Genomic DNA, 21,748 nt, shown 5'->3' with positions numbered 1-21,748 from the left:
GTGATGTCATCATTCTGGTTTGCCTGCTTAGTTGTGATAACAGTTTTTGTGGGTCTATGTGCCCCCGCCCCCCCAGAACGTTTGAGACGCAATAGTGACTGAGTGACAGCTCGCTACTGCCACCTCCTGGACAAAACTAATAGATCTTTTTGTCAGCGTGATTTCATATTTACTCATGAAAAATTCACGTCACAGTTTAACATGATGCATTTGAACCAAACTGCTAAAGCTCTCACCATTTTCACTGTCACAATTAAATGAAGACAAATAATAAAGATCAACATACAAGACAAGTTGATTTTCTGAAATCGCACTGCTCAGCCATCGAAAATAGACATGAAAATAAAACGTGTTTCACAAATGAAGAAGGCAAAAATTCACAGAGAGTAATGACATCATAGCAGGATGTCTGTCTGTCGAGGAGGCGGGTTCGAGCGTCTGTGTGTCAGGATTTCAAACTCTCACGGGAAAACCTTCCTGGACGAGAGACTCTGTGACGTTAGAAAGTGTGCAGGACGTGGGCTAGAGTTCAACGTTAAAGCGTCACCGTCCTCAGAAGACAGCAGCTCTGGTTCTGATTGGCCCAGACCCACTGAAACATGACGCAGTGATGTCACAGCATGTGATCACAGAACATTCTGGACCACACACTTCTGATTTGGTCAGATTCGTGTCTAATCATGGATTACCTGACAAATCCAGTCAGTCTAAAACACAGACGGTACTAGCGCCACCTACAGGACAGTGTTCTGTGAGACATCAGATTTAAATGTATTTTTCTGATTTTCTGCTGTTTTTGTTTGTCTTTTTTCAGTGTTTCTGTGGCACAGAAATACGAATTCTAATCTCCACTCAATTCATTAAAACACCACTGGATATTTGGCCCAAATCTGCCCCCTGGTGGATCCGCGATGAATACATCACTGAGGGGGCTTTTTTAAAATTGTATTTTTGCTGCAACACAGCAGCAGGGGGCGCTCAGGGACAGACAGGAAGTGAAGCTGCTTTACATTAACCACAAATCTCAAGGCACGAAGATGTCACTCCACCGGCACACCGTCTACGCTCTCCTGGGAGATCTCAGAGTCCAGGGAGTAGCACGAGCTGCCGTTGTCCTGATTGTCCCTGTTGGCCTCCTCCAGTGCAGAAGCACCGCCTCCTGCACCGCCTCCTCCCACCTCAGGAGTGCTCTCACAGATGTGGGTGGAGGCCTGGACGAGCTGGCTGCACAGGCGGTTGTAGCGGTGGTGGCGAGACGGTTTTCCTGTGTGGGCATACATGTGCTCCTGCAGCTGGCTCTTATGGGAGAAGCGCAGGCTGCAGACGGCACAGGCGATCTTACGTTTTCGAGAGTGAAGGATGGTGGCGGTCGGGCTGGTCCCGCCGCCTCCTCTGCTCCTCCGCAGCTCAGCAGCCAGTTGGTTGGCCAGCGCCTGGCTCTGTCTCAGAGCCTCCTCCAGACAGCCATCATCCAGCTGTTCGTGGGAACCTCGCTGGACCTCGTCTACACCAGCATCCAAGTGGATGCACTGTGACAGGCCAGGATCCAGGGCGTGGCTAAACAGGTGCTCCCGCAGGTCCTCCGGTGAGGAGCAGCGCTCGCCGCAACGTGGACACAGCAGCGCCAGGGGTCTGTCCTTAAATAGGAGGTCCTGGGTGGGGCTGTTGTCCTGTGTGGGGGATAGTGACCCTGCCCCTCGCCCCTCCTCTCCGTCCCTGTCCTCCACTTCCTCATCCTCCACTTGCTCCTGCTTGATGCGGGTGGAAATGTCTGAGTCGTCTCCGGACGCCACAGAACAGACGTTGCGTAGCGCTGACACTTGGTGGTCTGAGCAGATGCTTTCCAGGCCAACAGCGAGAGACAGCTGAGTGTGGGACCTTGTCCCACGGCTGGATGAGCGGCCATCCTCTGGAGCTGCTTGGGATACTGCTGTGCTCTTTTGAACACCGGCTGCATCCTTACTGGCCAGCTGAGAGGAAATCTGGATCCCGTACAGGTTGGACATGCGGACCACATCGGTGGGCGTGTCAGCTGCACCCTCGCCAGGCTTCCGGCAGAGCTGGTAGGCATGGAGGAACTTGATCCCGTCCTGCAGGCGGATCTGGTCCACAGGCTGTTTGGGACACATGCCAGTATACATAATGTGTAAGAGGTAGCTGAAGACGTCGGGCTGGATGTCCGTTGGCTGGATCTTAATACACTCACTGCCAATGAGACCACACCGGTACCAGTCATCAGTCAGGTTATACTGCAGGAGACGCCATCAATAACCAATAATCAGTATGTTTATACTGCACGGGAGGCCATCAATAACCAATAGTCGGTATGTTTATACTGCAGGAGACGCCATCAATAGCCAATAATCAGTATGTTTATACTGCAGGAGACGCCATCAATAGCCAATAATCAGTAGTCAATATGTTTGTAATGTGGGATCAAATTATGTGCATGCAAAAATGTGTATGCTAACATGCTAACACTGACTGCATTCTAAGCAGCTAACAGTAGCTGCTGTGCTAACATGGAGTGCTTTCTGAGCAGCTAGCTTGAGCCTGCTACCATGGGGTGCTTTCTTAACAGCTAGCTTTAGCATGTTAACATGGGGTGCTTTCTTAACAGCTAGCTTTAGCATGTTAACATGGGGTGCTTTCTTAACAGCTAGCTTTAGCATGTTAACATGGGGTGCTTTCTGAGCAGCTAGCTTTAGCATGTTAACGGGGTGCTTTCTTAACAGCTAGCTTTAGTATGCTAACACGGGGTGCTTTCTTAACAGCTAGCTTTAGCATGTTAACACAGGGTGCTTTCTGAGCAGCTAGCTTTAGCATGCTAACACGGGGTGCTTTCTGAGCAGCTAGCTTTAGCATGCTAATGGGGTGCTTTCTTAACAGTTAGCTTTAGTATGCTAACATGGGGTGCTTTCTTAACAGCTAGCTTTAGCATGTTAACATGGGGTGCTTTCTGAGCAGCTAGCTTTAGCATGTTAACATGGGGTGCTTTCTTAACAGCTAGCTTTAGTATGCTAACACGGGGTGCTTTCTTAACAGCTAGCATTAGCATGTTAACACGGGGTGCTTTCTTAATAGCTAGCTTTAGTATGCTAACACGGGGTGCTTTCTTAACAGCTAGCTTTAGCATGTTAACATGGGGTGCTTTCTGAGCAGCTAGCTTTAGCATGTTAACACTGGGGTGCTTTCTTAACAGCTAGCTTTAGTATGCTAACACGGGGTGCTTTCTTAACAGCTAGGTTTAGCATGTTAACACGGGGTGCTTTCTGAGCAGCTAGCTTTAGCATGCTAACACGGGGTGCTTTCTGAGCAGCTAGCTTTAGCATGTTAACATGGGGTGCTTTCTTAATAGCTAGCTTTAGCATGCTAACACAGGGTGCTTTCTTAATAGCTAGCTTTAGCATGCTAACACAGGGTGCTTTCTTAATACCTAGCTTTAGCATGCTAACACAGGGTGCTTTCTGAGCAGCTAGCTTTAGCATGCTAACACGGGGTGCTTTCTGAGCAGCTAGCTTTAGCATGCTAACGGGGTGCTTTCTTAACAGTTAGCTTTAGTATGCTAACATGGGGTGCTTTCTTAACAGCTAGCTTTAGCATGTTAACATGGGGTGCTTTCTGAGCAGCTAGCTTTAGCATGTTAACATGGGGTGCTTTCTTAACAGCTAGCTTTAGTATGCTAACACGGGGTGCTTTCTTAACAGCTAGCATTAGCATGTTAACACGGGGTGCTTTCTTAGCAGCTAGCTTTAGTATGCTAACACGGGGTGCTTTCTTAACAGCTAGCTTTAGCATGTTAACATGGGGTGCTTTCTGAGCAGCTAGCTTTAGCATGTTAACACGGGGTGCTTTCTTAACAGCTAGCTTTAGCATGCTAACACAGGGGTGCTTTCTTAACAGCTAGCTTTAGCATGTTAACACGGGGTGCTTTCTGAGCAGCTAGCTTTAGCATGCTAACACGGGGTGCTTTCTGAGCAGCTAGCTTTAGCATGCTAACACAGGGTGCTTTCTTAACAGCTAGCTTTAGCATGTTAACATGGGGTGCTTTCTTAATAGCTAGCTTTAGCATGCTAACACAGGGTGCTTTCTTAATAGCTAGCTTTAGCATGCTAACACAGGGTGCTTTCTTAATAGCTAGCTTTAGCATGCTAACACAGGGTGCTTTCTTAACAGCTAGCTTTAGCATGCTAACACAGGGTGCTTTCTTAACAGCTAGCTTTAGCATGCTAACACGGGGTGCTTTCTTAACAGCTAGCTTTAGCATGCTAACACGGGGTGCTTTCTTAACAGCTAGCTTTAGCATGTTAACACGGGGTGCTTTCTGAGCAGCTAGCTTTAGCATGTTAACACGGGGTGCTTTCTTAACAGCTAGCTTTAGTATGCTAACACGGGGTGCTTTCTTAACAGCTAGCTTTAACATGTTAACACAGGGTGCTTTCTGAGCAGCTAGCTTTAGCATGTTAACATGGGGTGCTTTCTGAGCAGCTAGCTTTAGCATGTTAACATGGGGTGCTTTCTTAACAGCTAGCTTTAGTATGCTAACACGGGGTGCTTTCTTAACAGCTAGCATTAGCATGTTAACACGGGGTGCTTTCTTAACAGCTAGCTTTAGTATGCTAACACGGGGTGCTTTCTTAACAGCTAGCTTTAGCATGTTAACATGGGGTGCTTTCTGAGCAGCTAGCTTTAGCATGTTAACACGGGGTGCTTTCTGAGCAGCTAGCTTTAGCATGTTAACACGGGGTGCTTTCTTAACAGCTAGCTTTAGTATGCTAACACAGGGTGCTTTCTTAATAGCTAGCTTTAGCATGTTAATATGGGGTGCTTTCTGAGCAGCTAGCTTTAGCATGTTAACACGGGGTGCTTTCTTAACAGCTAGCTTTAGTATGCTAACACGGGGTGCTTTCTTAACAGCTAGCTTTAGTATGCTAACACGATGTGCTTTCTTAACAGCTAGCTTTAGCATGTTAACATGGGGTGCTTTCTGAGCAGCTAGCTTTAGCATGCTAACACAGGGTGGTTTCTTAACAGCTAGCTTTAGCATGCTAACACAGGGTGCTTTCTTAATAGCTAGCTTTAGCATGCTAACACAGGGTGCTTTCTTAACAGCTAGCTTTAGCATGTTAACATGGGGTGCTTTCTGAGCAGCTAGCTTTAGCATGCTAACACAGGGTGGTTTCTTAACAGCTAGCTTTAGCATGCTAACACAGGGTGCTTTCTTAATAGCTAGCTTTAGCATGCTAACACAGGGTGCTTTCTTAACAGCTAGCTTTAGCATGTTAACATGGGGTGCTTTCTGAGCAGCTGCTGCAGTGTTATTTTGCCATCCCTGACCTGGACTGGTGGATGAAGATCATCTTGAAGTAGTTGGAAAAAGCCGCCAAGACGGCGCGGTGGGCTTTGAAGTAAACGTTTCCGATGGCGACGGTGCAGTCGCACAGGAAGCCGAACTCTCTCTGGATGTTGAGCTGCTGCAGGAGGAAGAGGCTGTGAGTAGAAACATCCATGATGCTCCTTCAATGTAAACACAAAGACAAAACCTTGATTTAACACCATCAAGCTGACAGCCATCGAGCTCGCTCTATGGTAGACGCTCGTATTATAATAGAAGCACAAACCGGAAATGACACAAAAATTCAGCGGCTTCATGAAGCCTGGAAACTGGAAATGGCTCTGGCGAGCTTCGCTCGTTCATGTCTGAGACATACATACATGTTCCTACTAATAATGATGCACTGTATTTATGCAGCTTTACACAGCCTTTTGACTGCCTTCTCTCTCCTCCCCTTTCTCTCCTCTTGTGTGTTGTTTGTCTGTTTTTCCTCCAGGTGGCGCACTGCAGAGCCGAGGAACACCTGCTGCTCATCATCTACTCGCACCTGACACTCATGAGCAGCTCATCAGGAGCGGGTTACTTAAACCCCGGCTTTGAGCTCAGCCACTGCCAGATTCTACAGGTTGACTCTCCATGAGCAATCCATGTCCTCGCCCTCGCCAGAATCTCAGAGTGAAGTCTGAGCTTGGTGACCTGGCCTTCTCTAATTTCCATACTAGAGCTCGTTGATCTTTTGGTGTTTCCAGACGCCCTCCTGCACGGCTTCCACGATGCACTCTCTGCACGATGTCGCCTTGGAAGTCATCTGCTCTGCCATGTTCAGCTAAGGTCCTGCATGTCTCTGAGATCCCGTTGTCACCTTTCTTCTGTTAGTGACTGTGCATGACCATGAACTGTTTCCAAGAACTGTATCAATGCTGATACTGAACCACTAACAACTTTCCAAGGCGTTTCTCAAGTCAAGTCCAGCTTATTTGGAACTGCGTCACAAGACGTGCAGCACCTGACCTCTGACCTCTGAAGATATTCATCAACTGTGAATGATTTCTGAACAGTGAACCTCATTTCCAGACTGTGAACATTCCTGTTTCAAGCCTTCAACTTGTTGTTAAGGGCTTCAGTGTTTTGTCTGCACCCACTCACCTCCTCCGTTCTCCTTGTTCCTCGGCTCTGTGCGTCCCACCTGGCCCCAGCTCCAGTCCCATATACTCCAGGATTTCTGTTCTCTTACAAGACTGGCTCGGGAACCTGCAGCTCCCTAATTTCCACCGCTTGAAGTGGGCTGACTCTCCACTCTGCAGGCACCCCCAGCACAGCATTATGATTTTACTTTCTTATAGTAAATATACTCAACAAAAATATAAACGCAACACTTTTGGTTTTGCTCCCATTTTGTATGAGATGAACTCAAAGATCTAAAACTTTTTCCACATACACAATATCACCATTTCCCTCAAATATTGTTCACAAACCAGTCTAAATCTGTGATAGTGAGCACTTCTCCTTTGCTGAGATAATCCATCCCACCTCACAGGTGTGCCATATCAAGATGCTGATTAGACACCATGATTAGTGCACAGGTGTGCCTTAGACTGCCCACAATAAAAGGCCACTCTGAAAGGTGCAGTTTTATCACACAGCACAATGCCACAGATGTCGCAAGATTTGAGGGAGCGTGCAACTGGCATGCTGACAGCAGGAATGTCAACCAGAGCTGTTGCTCGTGTATTGAATGTTCATTTCTCTACCATAAGCCGTCTCCAAAGGCGTTTCAGAGAATTTGGCAGTACATCCAACCAGCCTCACAACCGCAGACCACGTGTAACCACACCAGCCCAGGACCTCCATATCCAGCATGTTCACCTCCAAGATCATCTGAGACCAGCCACTCAGACAGCTGCTGAAACAATCGGTTTGCATAACCAAAGAATTTCTGCACAAACTGTCAGAAACCGTCTCAGGGAAGCTCATCTGCATGCTCGTCGTCCTCATCGGGGTCTCGACCTGACTCCAGTTCGTTGTCGTAACCGACTTGAGTGGGCAAATGCTCACATTCGCTGGCGCTTGGCACGTTGGAGAGGTGTTCTCTTCACGGATGATGCGAAGGAGATGTGTTGCACTGCATGAGGCAAATGGTGGTCACACCAGATACTGACTGGTATCCCCCCCCCAATAAAACAAAACTGCACCTTTCAGAGTGGCCTTTTATTGTGGGCAGTCTAAGGCACACCTGTGCACTAATCATGGTGTCTAATCAGCATCTTGGTATGGCACACCTGTGAGGTGGGATGGATTATCTCAGCAAAGGAGAAGTGCTCACTATCACAGATTTAGACTGATTTGTGAACAATATTTGAGGGAAATGGTGATATTGTGTATGTGGAAAAAGTTTTAGATCTTTGAGTTCATCTCATACAAAATGGGAGCAAAACCAAAAGTGTTGCGTTTATATTTTTGTTGAGTATAAATCTCTTCTCGTTCACAACCACTTCTGTTCCTTGTTCCCAGCATTTGAGTTCATCGCCTGTAACGGTTTGGTCCCGTCCAGATGTCTAACCATAACACACAGTGCTAAAAGACACTTTACAGAACAGAGAACAACTTGATGATAGATAAAAATGAACAAATATAAAATCAAACTTTCACTGTGACCTGTGATGGAATCACTACGATGATCGGTCCAAGATGACGGCCACATTTCTTGCATCTCAGCAACCGATGCAGCATCTATATAATTTGCCTATGTGTCTACCATCGGTTTGTGGCTTTTTCTCCACCGGCAGATTTTTTTTGTGCCATTTCCGGTTTGTGCCTCCGTTTTTCGCTCACTCGTATTAATTGATCAGCATCGTCCGTCTCCGTCACTCCCACCTTGCTGTACCACCGTCCTTACATGTCACTCTGTCCTTCCTGGTCTACCACTCAGACTGAAACTTTAACTGGTCCAGAACCTCCAGCATCACTGTGTCCTTCAGGACCTCCACCCTGTCTCATACTGCTTCTTGCACCTTCGTACATCTAAAGGCTAAGCTAAGATGCAAGATGTTTAATCAATCACTCAGTTGAGCTGAGGGAACATTTTATATTTGTAAATTGTTTGATTTATTTTTACCAAATAAAGCTTCATAGTTACTGCTCTCATAACATTTTTTTTTAAACTTTCTAGTAATCAGACAAAGAAAATAGCACAACACTATTTTGTGTTTCTTCGTATTTTCAGAAACATATTTCTTGTCCCACATCAGGAATATTTCATCATTTGCTGTGCAGAGAACCTTGTAAACCCACACGGATGGAACGGAACACCAAAACCTGAAGTCCAGAAGGAAGAAGAGAATATCTCTGCTCTTCAAAATGTGAGGAAAGTGTCTCCAAAAACTCCACCAAGAGGTCAAAGCTGCAGACGAGAGAGAGAGAGAGAGAGAGAGAGAGAGAGAGAGAGAGTGAGAGTCCTGAGAGTCCAACTCACCTGCTGTCTCTGAAAGCTGCTGCCCTTCAAAATAAAACAAAGGCTCTTTAAAGAGCAACAATTTTATTTGAAAAAGCTGTTTCCTTTTATATTTTAACGTTAAGTGAATTATTAAACATGTCCATGAAGTCAAAGCTCAGCCAATGAGACACTTGCACAGGTAGAAGAACTAAATTTACCCTTTATTTAACCACGAATCAAGATCAAGCCCAGTTGCAACAATGACTGAGTCAGTGTGTTGGTGAGTTAGGATGTTGCTAACTAGCTACTTATCACATCATGTACATAGTTTTTTTTTTAAATATGTAATCTCTTTTTTTCTACTACTACTATGTCTACTTATATTTTTTTTCCCTCTTTTTTTTTTAATTTGTGTTTCGGACATACCTCTTTCATTCAGTTAATTGTTGTGTTTCTGTTCTTCTCCAGGTCTCTTAAGTCTGCGTGTGGTTTATATTTGCACTTTGCCTTTCGTTGTACTGGTTACAAAGATGATAAATGATCTGAATCTGTTTGTGGTGCAGTTTGTGATTTTGCTGAAAATTAAACTTTTCCGTATTTCATCATGCTGAATGATGATTAGCTCGTTGTTACACTGTGGAAAAACGTCAACCATCTCGATTATTTTCTCTGAAATTGTTTCAGGTTTAATTTCCCTGAAAGGCCTAAAAATTCTTAGAAATTTGAACAATACTTCTGAAACTGTACAAGGGCTTTGTGCAATTCTGGAAGTCTTGCCCCAGTCATAGAATTATGGTGTGGTTCAGATCTAATTCCAGCAAACTTCTGGAATTGGACCCAGACCACATCGGTATCTCTTATGCAGACTTCTGGAGATGAGCAAAGCCACTGCACAAATTTGGAAGTATCAATTTCCAAGAATTTTTAACAGAAAAATGAAACGGTAAAACGTTATTGTTCCTTCGCCTTTATTTATTTTACGTTTAAAATAAGACTAAGGCGACCTCGTGATTCTGGATGAAGTGTGACCTCTGACTTCTGACACAGTGAAGGTCGCCTGATCGCACGCGCGCACGCACAGATGCTGTGAAGGGGGCGTGGTTATCATTAGGCTCCTCTTTAATTATAATAATCTCTGATCATCAATCCCACAATGCACCTGATAACTGCGTCCTCCAACGCGCGCGCACCGTCACACACAGACCCGCGTACACGTTTGTGTGCGCGCCTCCATTCTTATCCTCGTTCTTTCTTATTCAGACACACACGCACGCCCTTCGTTTCGCGCGCGCACGCACTCCGAAGTGCGGGGTGTGGTGCACGCGCACCGTGCTCGCGGTCCAATTACCTGCTGATGGTCCAGAATCCGGATCAGATTTGTGGCTGCCGACCTCTTCTCGCTGAAAACGGCCTCAAATCTCGCGAGACCACGAGATTGAATAGGCTGTTCGCACGTTAAACGTCATCTTTGACGTCAGTGCGCGTTCAGCCAACGCTCTCGTATAACGTAATAAAGTAATAAAGCCCCTTTGGTGCTCCTGTTTGCACTGGGGTCGCCACAGCAGGTCCCAGGACTGGCACAAGTTCTTCGCCTGAGGACAAATATTGACCAATATGTTCATGATGGATCCCAACCAAAAGAAATAAGTAAATATGTTTATGGTAGTTATTATTTTTATTGTGTTGGATTTCTCATGTTTTGGTCATTTCATTGAGCTTTCATGATAAAGACAAAATATTAGGAACATGTTATATTCCAAACATCTCTCTCTCTCTCTCTCTTACATACACACACGTGGTGGCGTTATGGGGATTAACTATAGCTAATAAATAATGTTATTACATTAACAACTACAATAATCTCAACAATAATAACTGGAACAGTTTAGTTTAACCTTTGTTTAACCAGGTTCGTCCCACTGAGAGATCCAGTTCCAGTTCACCTAACCTGCATGTCTTTAAATGTGGGAGGAAACCCACACAAACACAGGGAGAACACGCAAACTCCACACAGAAAGGCCACAAGTGGGACTCAATCCCATGACCTTCTTGCTGTGAGGCAGCAGTGCTAACCACTAAGCCATTTTTCTTGCATGGAGTTTTCCGTGGTTTTTGGGTCATTTGGGGGCTGAATCTGAATCTGGTGTTAGTTTTTGCCAATCACAACACGTTTGAGATATGAAAACATATTTCTCGTATCATGGAAGTAAAAGCTTCAGTCTCACTCTCCTCATCAGTGCCATAAATGATATTATGGCTCTTTGTCCACATTTCGTGAAGTTGGTTTAAAAACTGTGCTTTTGAAGCTGCTTTTGTGCAGTTAGTGGTGTCAAACGTGTGAGTGAATGCGTAACTTTTGTGTAATCCATCAATATGGAACAATAAAACGTTATGGGATCAAGTAAATCTGAGCTCAGATTCAGTTTCAACACTCCAAAATTACCCCCCCCCCCCCCCTTTTATTCATTATTTTTAAACTGTAGTGTGTGTGTGTTTTATTTTGAAAGGCAGTGGTCTTTTATTTTGTAATGCTGTCAGCTGGAGAGGACACTGTGCGGAAGTCTTTTGGTCGCAGCAGCAGAAGAGGTGGAAAGTTTTCTGGCGGTTGGCTCGATCCGCTGCGGCAGAAGCTTCTGACGCTGGAAACTGAGTCTTGATCCCCGCAGACAGCAGCCGCCGAAGCCCCGGTGAGTGCTCGTGCTCGTGCTCGTAGCGGCGGGGATAAGCGGCCTGTATGTGCGGGGGCGGCGGGCTGTTTGCAAAAGAAACGCCGCCGTGATAGCGTCAAGACAGATGAAGCGCTCAACTACGATCTCCAACTACTACCTTCAAAATAAGAGATGTGAACGATCAATTCCTACGCCACCGTTTGTAAATACGTCGCTTACTGGTAGAAGAGGATCAAAATCAAACTTCGTTTCAGGTGTCGAACAACGAAGCGCTCAAATCGCTCTTTATGGAATTCAATGCCTGGTGTTTGCTTTTATTCTGAAGGTAAAGCCGCAGCGGTCTCTGGTCTGAGTGACGCTAACTTGACGTGAGTTTAATCAGCTCCATTTTAGCTCGATGGCCTCTCCCTTGTCTGTAAAACTGTTCCGCTGTTCCGGATTCACGCGGCCGTTTTTCCGTGGATTTTATACATTCTTTTATTTTTTCCCTGCTGCTCTGAGGGTGGACATGGATTCTCGGCACACAAAGTCAGTGCCAAAAGGCCTGTTTGTACACTCAAACTTTACAAAGTAAAAACACCAATTAGTTACGTGTGAGAGACGTCATGAATCAGAAATTTGATCACAGGTTCGAAAAACAAATCCTGTACAAACCCAAAGCAGCGACTCCTACATTAAATATTTGGATTTTTTCTGTTCACTTTAATTTCACTGTGGCGCCCTCCTGAGGGGTCGTTGACCTCAGGTTGGGAACCAGTGGCTTCACGAGCTCAGACATCTGTAAATATTGTGTGACAGGATAAAAGTGAAATGGCGCAGCAGTTTGATGTGCGTGTGCCTGTGTCTCCGGCAGGTGATGGCGAGGCCGAGCCACAGCGATCACGTCCTCCAGCAGCTCAACAATCAGCGGGAGTGGGGCTTCCTGTGCGACTGCCTCATCGCCATCGGCGACATCTACTTCAGGGCGCACAAAGCTGTGCTGGCGGCGTGCAGCTCCTACTTCAGGATGATGTTTATCAGAGACCAGCAGGGGGCAGGGCGCCTGGACCTGAGTAACATGCAGATCAGCGCCGAGTGCTTCGACCTGATCCTGCAGCTCATGTACCTGGGCCGCATCGTGGTGGGGAGCTATGAGTTTGAGGAGCTCAAAGCCTCCATGGCATACCTGCAGATGTACTACATCCCTGATTCGCTGGAGGACCTCAGAGATATCAGGAGCTCCAACCTCACACCATCCTCCTCATCCACTTCCTCCACCAGCACCACTGGCGGGAAAATGATGTTTGGGGTCCGTATGTATGAGCAGCAGAGGCCCGTGGCACCGGATGTGGAGCTGTTGCCGAAAGATATCGGCGGTGGCACCGTGCGTCCGGCTGTTTCAGTTTCCATCAGTAGACCAGTGGCAGTAGAGGACATGGTGGCAAACACGCCTGTGGTAGCGACAGCGGTGGTGGTAGATGGAGCTCTCGAGCAGCCGTGCGACTTGAGAAAGAGATCTGGTGGCAGGAGTTCAGCGCTCAAAGATCGGCCCCGTTTTGGGCGTACGTACACTTGCGATGACTGTGGCTTTGTTTTCAGCTGCGAAAAGCTTCTGATTGAACATATCCTGACGTGCACAAACAGGAAAGCTTACCACGCTCCAAGAAGCAGTGGCGAGGGCGATAACGATTCCAGTAAAGCTGAGAGCTCCACCTCGGACAGCATTGACGAGCACAGGGTCATGTGCAAGGGTGAGGACGACTGGCCCGAGGCCAAGCTGGACAGCGAACTCGCCATCGGGTCCATCGCTACTGGAAGAGACACTGAAGCCGGGTTTAGCACGAGCATTAAGGCGGAGCCAGAGGAAAGCTTGTACCCCGAGATCGAGGTGGTCCGAGTTGGTGAACACATTTCCAGAAACTGTAGCGGGAGGTTCAGTGAAATCACGTGTAAGGACTCGTTGAGGGAGAAGACGGCACTGCAACGGGAGCCGGAGCCTGGCATGTCGGCTATAGACAACAGCAGTAAGGCCTCAACCACACCTGCCAAGCTTCGTAAGATCAAAGATGAAAAACAGGAAGCTGACTGTGCCCCTTGTGAACTGTGCGGCACCCGACTAACAGAGGAGGACAGGTCCTCCCACTACCTGTCCAACCACATGGGTCACATTTGTGCATGTGGGAGGTGTGGCCAAGTGCTGATTAAAGGCCGACAGCTTCAGGAGCACGCCGAGCGCTGTGGTGAGTCCCACGGCGGCGAGTCGGACTCCCATGGGGAGGACGACGTGTCTCTGCTGGAGGATCCTCAGGGTATGGAGGAGGGACTACTGGAAGTGAACGACCTGGCCTGCCCTCACTGTGGCCTGCTGTTCCAAAATGAGGGCCTGGCACTGGAGCATGCCTTGGCGTGCCATGACCAGGAGCTGTTCCGTCCGGTGCTGGTGGAGGAGGGTAGTGACCCTGATCATCGCCGTAAACATTTCTGTAGCATCTGTGGCAAAGGCTTCTACCAGCGCTGCCACCTCCGCGAGCACTACACGGTCCACACCAAGCAGAAGCAGTTCACCTGCCAGACCTGCGGGAAGCAGTTCCTACGTGAGCGCCAGCTACGCCTACACACTGACATGCACAAAGGCATGGCACGCTACGTGTGCCCCGTGTGCGACCAGGGAACCTTCCTTAAACACGACCACGTGCGGCACATGATCTCCCACCTGTCGGCGGGTGAAACCATCTGCCAGGTGTGTTTTCAGATCTTCCCTGGTGGGGACCAGCTGGAGAAGCACATGGACGTTCATCTATACATCTGTGGCGTCTGTGGGGAAAAGTTCCGCCTTCGCAAGGACATGAGGAGTCACTATAACGCCAAACACACCAAGCGGCTATAGGAGCATTTATGCTAACATGTTACTGTTGAAGCCATAACTGTGAGAACAGATGACTTGAACACCAAAATGAAAACTGCACTTTTACAAGAAACGTTTAACCGAAGACGGTGTTTACACTGCGAGCGTCTCAGCCGACGTTGCGGGTATTTACCTCATCACCTGCTGTAGCTTTTGTTTTTGATGTCTGAGTAACTGCTGACACCAAAACCTTCTGTTGCTTTACAGCTGCAGATGATAAAAATTTGTTTTAATTGGCTTCAAAATTTCTCTATTTTTGTTTTGAGGCTGAATTTCTCAGAGATTTGCAGAAAAGTGTTGTTTTGACATGCTAGCATGACATTTGTTCACCGCCTACCAGAGAGAACATAGAGAGGGCACACTTCCTATATGCTGCATTGTAATTGGCTGAGCGCTGGCTGCCATTTTGAATGTGTGTAACTGGGTGTTGCTATAGACGCACAGTGCCAGTCTTTGTGTCACTCTAGAGTCATATTAGAGACAAAAGTTTCTGTTTATGTGCATTTTTCATGACCATGGATCATAACTATCATACCAGCAACATCAGAAAAACATCAAGAGCTAAATGAACTGAGTGTTCGGGTATCAGTTGCACCAAGTACACTAAAACAAACAAGGAAGTGGCATTCTACTCCTTTCCAAAGGGTATCGTGAAGAAATGATTCGATCCACTGACATCAATAACCTTTTTGCTTAACGATTCCATTATCGGTCCTTCAGAGTGGCCGTTGTTTTTGGGGGAGTTTGTCAGGAAAATAATTTCTCTACATTGATTACAGACCCTGCAGTGAGTCTGTAATCAACTTTTCTGCAGCGCGGCTTTGCTTTTAACCTTGAACTAATCGAAGCAGTGATTCGAAGCACTGCTTTGATCTAATGCTTTGTTGATTCATTGTTTTATTTCGCTTTATCTTAATTTTCCCCTGCTAAAACCCTAAAGAGCATATGTCTGTGAGTAATTACCTTTTTTATGTTTAACCGACCTGTTATGTTCTTCTGAAACAGTTGATAGATGTATTTTATAACTTTAAAAACAGGACCGATGCTAACACGTTAGCATGTCTATGGCATTTTCAGTGTTAAAGTTAGCATTAAGCTTTTGCAGCTGTCAGCACGTTTGTGTGCATTTATCTGTATAATAATTAATGGCTCAGCGTTGTCGTAAGAGTCAAATGTATTACAAATTGTAATTTTTTAAAATTTGTTTATATATTAATAATAGCAACAACAATAATAGTAATAACTATTAATCCTACAATTTTAGAGGAGACAAAAAGAACCTGATTAAAAACACAACAGAAAATATAAAACTAAAAATATAAAAGCTCAGGCTGCCTAGGTTATAATATACTTACAGTGCCTTATTTTCCACTCTATACACTCCACAATCATAACAGCTGTTTAAATAAACATTTGTAATTGTAGTTCCTTGTGTTCTAAAGTCAAATAGTGCATTTCAGTAGTTTGTAGTCCACTCGAGAAGTTTTGTTTGCAAAACATCACTCCACTGCAGCAGCCGAGCTGCCCCAGTTACACACAATCAAAATGGCGTCCAGATTATATCATTTTATGGGAGTCGGCCCTCTCTGTGTTCTCTCTGCCGCCTACAGTCAGGACCTGATACTGCACCTGTTCTAAATGAACTGAAGTTGGTCATGTGACTGTTTTGGTGCGTAACTGTAAATTCCATGTTGGTTGCTGGAGTTTTTAGTCCGTTCAGCTCAAAGGCATCGTTCACTGCATCCTGTCATGTTTTGCGTCCGGAGTGATCAGATTTCCTCAAAACACAAAAATCAAAATGTGAATGAGCTGCGACTCTTATGTCCCTCATCAAATGTTCAAACATATTTATTTGAAGTGGATTAAGTGCTTCAGAATCAGTGTTTCCATCATTTCTCTTATTTTTCTTAAAGAAAATTTTACTTTTTGACCTTTGTTTGGTCACTTCCTGTTTTTTGCTGGGTTTTTTTTTTTCCAGTCTGAAGCTTCCATAGAAAGTTTTTTTTCCAAATGTTTCATGAGAATTTTTAAACTGAAACTGGGACATTACAAATATGAAGCTTGCAGATTTGATGTCTCAGAACTGACAAAGGCTTTGAGTGATGATGTCATAATGCTGGCCTGAGTGAGGCTGTGTCAGACAAAATCTCCCATCATTCACCTGTGCTTCAGCGAGCTGGAGTCGTTTCAAAGCTTGTTGATGCTCGCGGTGTGAACACCAAGAAACTGCAGTTTACACCAAAAGACACACTGGGGAGGAGCTTACAGGAGCTAAAAGTCAGAGCAGGTGGAGCTTGGAGTTACAGTGGGAGGAGCTTAGTCAGCAACAATCGGCTCAGAAAACTACTGTAACCATGGTGATTAAATCCTGCAAGGTGCTCAGTCTGTTCCAGCTCGTCCTGGATTTTGTGTCTTTGTATTTCACTAATTTTAATAAAACATGAATTACTGCTCATTTAAAAATAAGTCACTATTTTTATTGGGGAAAAAACTGCTCAATGTTGAATTTGAAATATTTCAGAAGTCATTTGTCTCCAAAGAATTTTTTTTGTTTGTTTGTTTTTTTGTTGCATGTTTCGGCTTCGTTCCCACTGAACGCTGCGTCTCCCCCCTGAAGGATCTAAGTGGAGGTTTGCTGATCTGTGGGTCCCAGGAGGGCGGAACTTGAACTGTACCACCCTCAAGGCCCCGCCCACCTCTTGGACTGTTGTAAAAACGTGTGTAAAAGTTAAAGCAACGCATCATCCTGTTGATGCATTTATGGCCCCCAAAATAAATAAATTTTTTGGACTATATTTAAAATTTCTAAAGAGGCTGTTTTTCTGCTGTTATTAAATGTTTGATTTGTTGTGAGTTTAATATTTATTGAATTTTGGTGGTTTATATTATTGATGGGATTATGACACTTATTATATATTTTTTTCCTGCTCATAAATTGTTGAATGTTCCACAAATGGAAAAAATAAAACATTTAAAACAGAAACATGCATTCGTCACCACATTTGGCGGCGCCTATATGTTAGCTTTGTGGTTAGCTTAGCACCAGCCGCGCTCATCCGAGTGTGAAACGTGAGCACAAACGTAACGTGTGCTTATTTGTACGCTTATAGTGTTAATTTTGTCATCGGTTTTTAATTTAGTCTTTTGTCAAATGTCTGTTTTAGTCATTCATATTTTTGTTTAGTCGACTTACAGTTGGCCAATTTTAGTTTAATTTCAGTCGAGACATTTTAGCCTTTCATACAAAGAAAACAATTCGATTATTTCTGATTACTGTTTCAGTCGATATAGTAGTTCACACGCCTCAAATATTGAAAGTTGGTATTACCTGACAAAATACTCTGGTACTCTACTTTTTAATCCACATGACGTCCCGTCAGACACGATTAAACGTTTTCTTGTTAAGTCTCGTAATATTTAAAATGTGACCAGATATCAAGACTTTGCTTCCACACGATCTGTTCATTCCATGTAGTTTCATGTTGTAGCCACAAGGTGGCAGCAGTAGTACAGGAAATGGAGCCGTCTTCCTTGATGGCTGCAGCAACATTCTGAATGCACTTTAGCGCTTGCAGATGGAAAAAAGATGAAAAATGATTTAAGTTTTTATTTCAAGCAAAGCATGTTAGTCTTGTCTTTTCTCGTCAATAATAATATACCTTAATATCGTCTTTGTCAGTGTTTTAGAACCCACACAGTCACGTTATCGTCTCGCTTTCTTCATGAAAAAATGGTCTGACTGATATATTTCGTCTTGCCTGACGAACTTAACACTGCTTACGTGTTCATACACTCAATTACGAGCAGGCTCCACAGTCAACAAGCTAAGGGGCGTCGGCTTCTGCCTTGTTGGTGGAGTGGGCGTGTCCTGTCTTTATGACAGGTGCTGTCCATTGGTGGGTGTGTCCCTTGAGTGTGGCTTCAAGCTCCGAACATCGAATGTGTTACTGTGTTGTCATGACGACACTGACTGATTCGTCGCTGTTAACGGGCACGTGGACGTCGATGAACCGGCTGCAGACATGTCACCACTTTGTTACCTCAGTCAGACAAAAAGAAAGTCTCTCTCTCACACACACACACACACACACACACACACACACCAATGAGAAGCTGTTTGGCCCCGCCCCTTTGGAGCACTTTTTTCTTGTTCCTGCAGCCAACTTCAGGCCTTCAGCCTAAAACAGCTTTTCATGGTGTGAGGAGTTTAAATGTTTTCTGTCTTTGCTCTGTTTTGCGGCTCCGTCACTAAACCCAGTGGTTTCTGTTTGTCTGTCCTAAGCTAGATCTCACAAACCACTGCCTCCATGTTTGGGGGTCGCTTCACAATGCTGTGACGTCATCATAGTTAATGGACATTATTCATACTCATATTCATGGGGGCCTTTCCTGCCCCCTACTGGTCATATGAAGACCATGACTCTTCTTGGACTGAGGTTTCTGAAATGTGGTCCTGCTGGTCTTCCTGTTAACTCCGGGTCATGCCGTTAGGAACCACACTCATGAGTCCAGGTACCGTCTGGACCTACAGGGTCAGTGCCACGTGACTTGACCAGTTGGTGTGTTTTTCTAGGATCACTGATACTTTTTGTCAAACAACCTGAAGCATCGCTTCTGGTTCTACTTGACAGACGGCACAGAGTTAAAAACAGAAGTCATCAGGATTCATGTGATAAAGCTGAAATCTAATCAGGCTGATGGATCGTTTGATCCACACGTTACCCTCTAAATCCACAAGTGGAATTTTGGACATGAACATTCTAAAGTCGTCCTTTCTGTGGTTCTAATGGACTTTCTCCATCAGAATCCTTTTTTGAAAGGCCTCCACACGTACCCTCTGTTCTCCTCCTGCTCTGCCCACGTCTCAGCATATATCATCGCTGACCTTTAACCCTGACCTCTTCCGACAGACATCTTTAGCATCACCTTGGTTTTGTGTTCAAAGTATTTACAAATGTTTGTGTTCAGCAGCTTTATTTTGAAGGATTCTGCCAGCAAATGAACACTGCCGTCGCTGACCGAACGCTCCGCCTAAAATGGGTCTTTCCTGCCTTTTTGGTTGATGTTTCCTGTTTGTTGATTGTCGGGTCCAGTTTGAGGCGCCGTCATGCCCGTGAGGATGTGGCCATGTGCACTGGGGTGTGCACACTCCTCAGTGTCATCCAACTGAGTTTGTGACCTCCTGACCTGTGGCCCTACAGTGGTTGAGGTTTGGTCCTGTGGACATTTTGGCCTGCTGGTGGCGCTCCATCCTCTGAAGGCGATTCTGATTCTCATTCTGAAGACATGGACTTCCTGTCAGTGTTAGATTACAAATAGAAACAAAAAGTAGATCTCCAGCGCAAGAGTCCAGTTTTAATGGGACATGTTAAATAGGTTTAAAACCAACAAATCTTCACATTCTGGCAACTTGAACAAATTATCAGTAAGTAAGTAGTTTTTGTTTTTATAGCATTTACTGAACTGACTCTTCACTTAAGTCAACAAATTGTTTGGGCCTAAATGAATACAAAGTGAGATGAGATAAATAAACAACGTGAATAAATAATGTACAACAAAAATACAAACGCAAACACACATGTTTAACATGAACACGCTCACACACAAATAAATGGACTGCATTTATATCACGCTTTTCCATCTGCATCAGATGCTCAAAGTGCTTTACAATAATGCCTCACATTCACCCTGATGTGAGGGTGCTGCCATACAAGGTGCTCACTACACACCAGGAGCAACAAGAGGATTAAAGGCCTTGCCCAAGGGCTCTTCAGCCTGGTTCACATGGCTAGATTTTAAAATTATCTTTAGGTTTCCAAAACCTGAGACCACACACATGGAGATAAAAAAAAACCACAGATCTGACAGGTTTGGTAGTACAGAGTGTGGTGTTCAGCCACACGGTAAAAACACCACACACCAACACATTTCACTCACCAACATTCCCAGCTCAGACAGGAAATCTCACAAAATCTTTCCAGATTAAACGTGACTTCAGAGTAAACAAACGGAGATAGTTTGTGGACTATTTATAACGGAGGAAAAAAAAAAGAGAAAAAGAAAAGGCCTTCTTTAAAGGAGTGGAGACAGCGTGACCACCGGACTTTCTGGTAAGTCAGAACAGCTGTTTTGATTTTATTTTACGTCCGTCACCTCGCTTTCTGATTGGCAGCACGTCACATTCAGCAGGCTGCTTGTTTGTGGTTGAATATCCCCGATTTGCGATCAGAGCGCTCCTGACGTCCTTCCGAACAGATCGGAGCTCTCTGAACACACCACACACGGCAGGAATATCTGATAAGATTATCTTTAACATCATCACAATTGTCGGGGCGTCCTTAAGATTGTCGGAAGGAGAAGATCGGGTCCGATATCGACCTAATTATCCTGCCGCTTGAACCAGGTGCTGGGATTTGAACCGAGGATCTTCTGGTCTCAAGCCCAATGCCTTAACCATTAGACCAGGGGTCTTCTGGAGTCCTGCAACATTTAGATGTGTCCCTGGTCCAACAGACCTGAATCAAATGGCTGAATTAACTCCTCACTATGCAGTCAAGGTCTCCAGAGTGCTGCTCATGACCCATTCAGTCATAGATTGGCCAAACTATACCCTTTTTTGGAATTGTTATGTTCAGACAAATAATGTGGTGTCGCTTTCAATTTGATTGGAAGATTTTTAAATTTTGACCCCTGTGTAATTCTTCAACTGACCCCTGACCTGATTTGTGCTGACTTTGGTGCTTGTATCACCATTTGAAGGACTCCTCTGTAAATGTTCTGTTTTCTGCTGCCCTATTTGTGGGCGTGGTTCTGGAGGTCCGGTGTGTCGAATTCAGCACCCCTGCCGTGACAAGCACCCCCTCCTCCCCTTTCATTAAACTCACAGTTTCCTGCACAGATACACAGTTTGCACAGATCAATCTGATTCTTATTCTCTGTCACGTTCTCTCCAGATATGTCAAAGTGAAGAGAATGTGTTCACAGTCACATTTACGAGCACTTGGCTGCTTTTGTTCAGTAGGAACGAAGGATCTGATAATTTCATATTTATTTTATGAGGTTTCAGCACACATGATGGTGTTTGTTGTAGTATTTATTTGTTAAAATGATTTGAATTTTATTCATTGATGTTATGATTGAATTCACTGTTGGAATCAGACTCAGTGTCCATTCCTTATTGTGGCTGTACAGATAAATATTTATTCAAAAAATCCTAACTCTAAACACGAACAAGGATTCAAAAACTTTCAAAATAAAGGCCTCAGTATTTGTAGCATTTACTATCTATTATGCTAAATACACACAGTTATGCTAAATACACACAGTACCTCAAACATAAAGTACTTCAAACTCACACACCCCCCCCCCCCCCTACACACACATACACACACACACACACACACACACACACACACAATGTGATGGCT

General features: G+C 45.0%; 2 protein-coding genes across 2 annotated transcripts; one reads left to right on the top strand and one right to left on the bottom strand.

Moving 5' to 3' along the window:
* Positions 1-629: 629 nt before the first annotated feature.
* On the bottom strand, positions 630-10,169 carry zbtb25 (zinc finger and BTB domain containing 25). Its single transcript, XM_034162709.1, has 3 exons — positions 10,117-10,169; positions 5,338-5,517; positions 630-2,205 (listed from the first exon to the last, which is right to left on the bottom strand). Exons 2-3 carry the CDS (start codon positions 5,508-5,510, stop codon positions 1,041-1,043), a joined length of 1,338 nt encoding a protein of 445 aa, XP_034018600.1. The 5' UTR covers positions 5,511-5,517; positions 10,117-10,169; the 3' UTR covers positions 630-1,040.
* Positions 10,170-11,274: 1,105 nt separating this feature from the next.
* On the top strand, positions 11,275-14,351 carry zbtb1 (zinc finger and BTB domain containing 1). The gene is made up of 2 exons (XM_034162426.1): positions 11,275-11,455; positions 12,291-14,351. The coding sequence occupies exon 2, from the start codon at positions 12,294-12,296 to the stop codon at positions 14,301-14,303; it is 2,010 nt and encodes a 669-aa protein (XP_034018317.1). The 5' UTR covers positions 11,275-11,455; positions 12,291-12,293; the 3' UTR covers positions 14,304-14,351.
* The last annotated feature ends 7,397 nt before the right edge of the window (positions 14,352-21,748 follow it).

The sequence above is a fragment of the Thalassophryne amazonica genome, chromosome 21, assembly GCF_902500255.1.
Source record: "Thalassophryne amazonica chromosome 21, fThaAma1.1, whole genome shotgun sequence".
NCBI lineage: Eukaryota > Metazoa > Chordata > Actinopteri > Batrachoidiformes > Batrachoididae > Thalassophryne > Thalassophryne amazonica.
The sequence above is the reverse complement of the archived record's forward strand: the minus strand, read 5'-3'. Positions and strand labels throughout refer to the sequence as shown.

Coding starts and splice junctions, on each gene's coding strand:
- zbtb25 (XM_034162709.1), bottom strand. CDS start 5,510: ATGGATGTTTCTACTCACAGCCTCTTCCTCCTGCAGCAGCTCAACATC. Junction 2,206..5,337: donor ATCTTCATCCACCAGTCCAG/GTCAGGGATGGC, acceptor TCTCATTGGCAG/TGAGTGTATTAAGATCCAGC.
- zbtb1 (XM_034162426.1), top strand. CDS start 12,294: ATGGCGAGGCCGAGCCACAGCGATCACGTCCTCCAGCAGCTCAACAAT.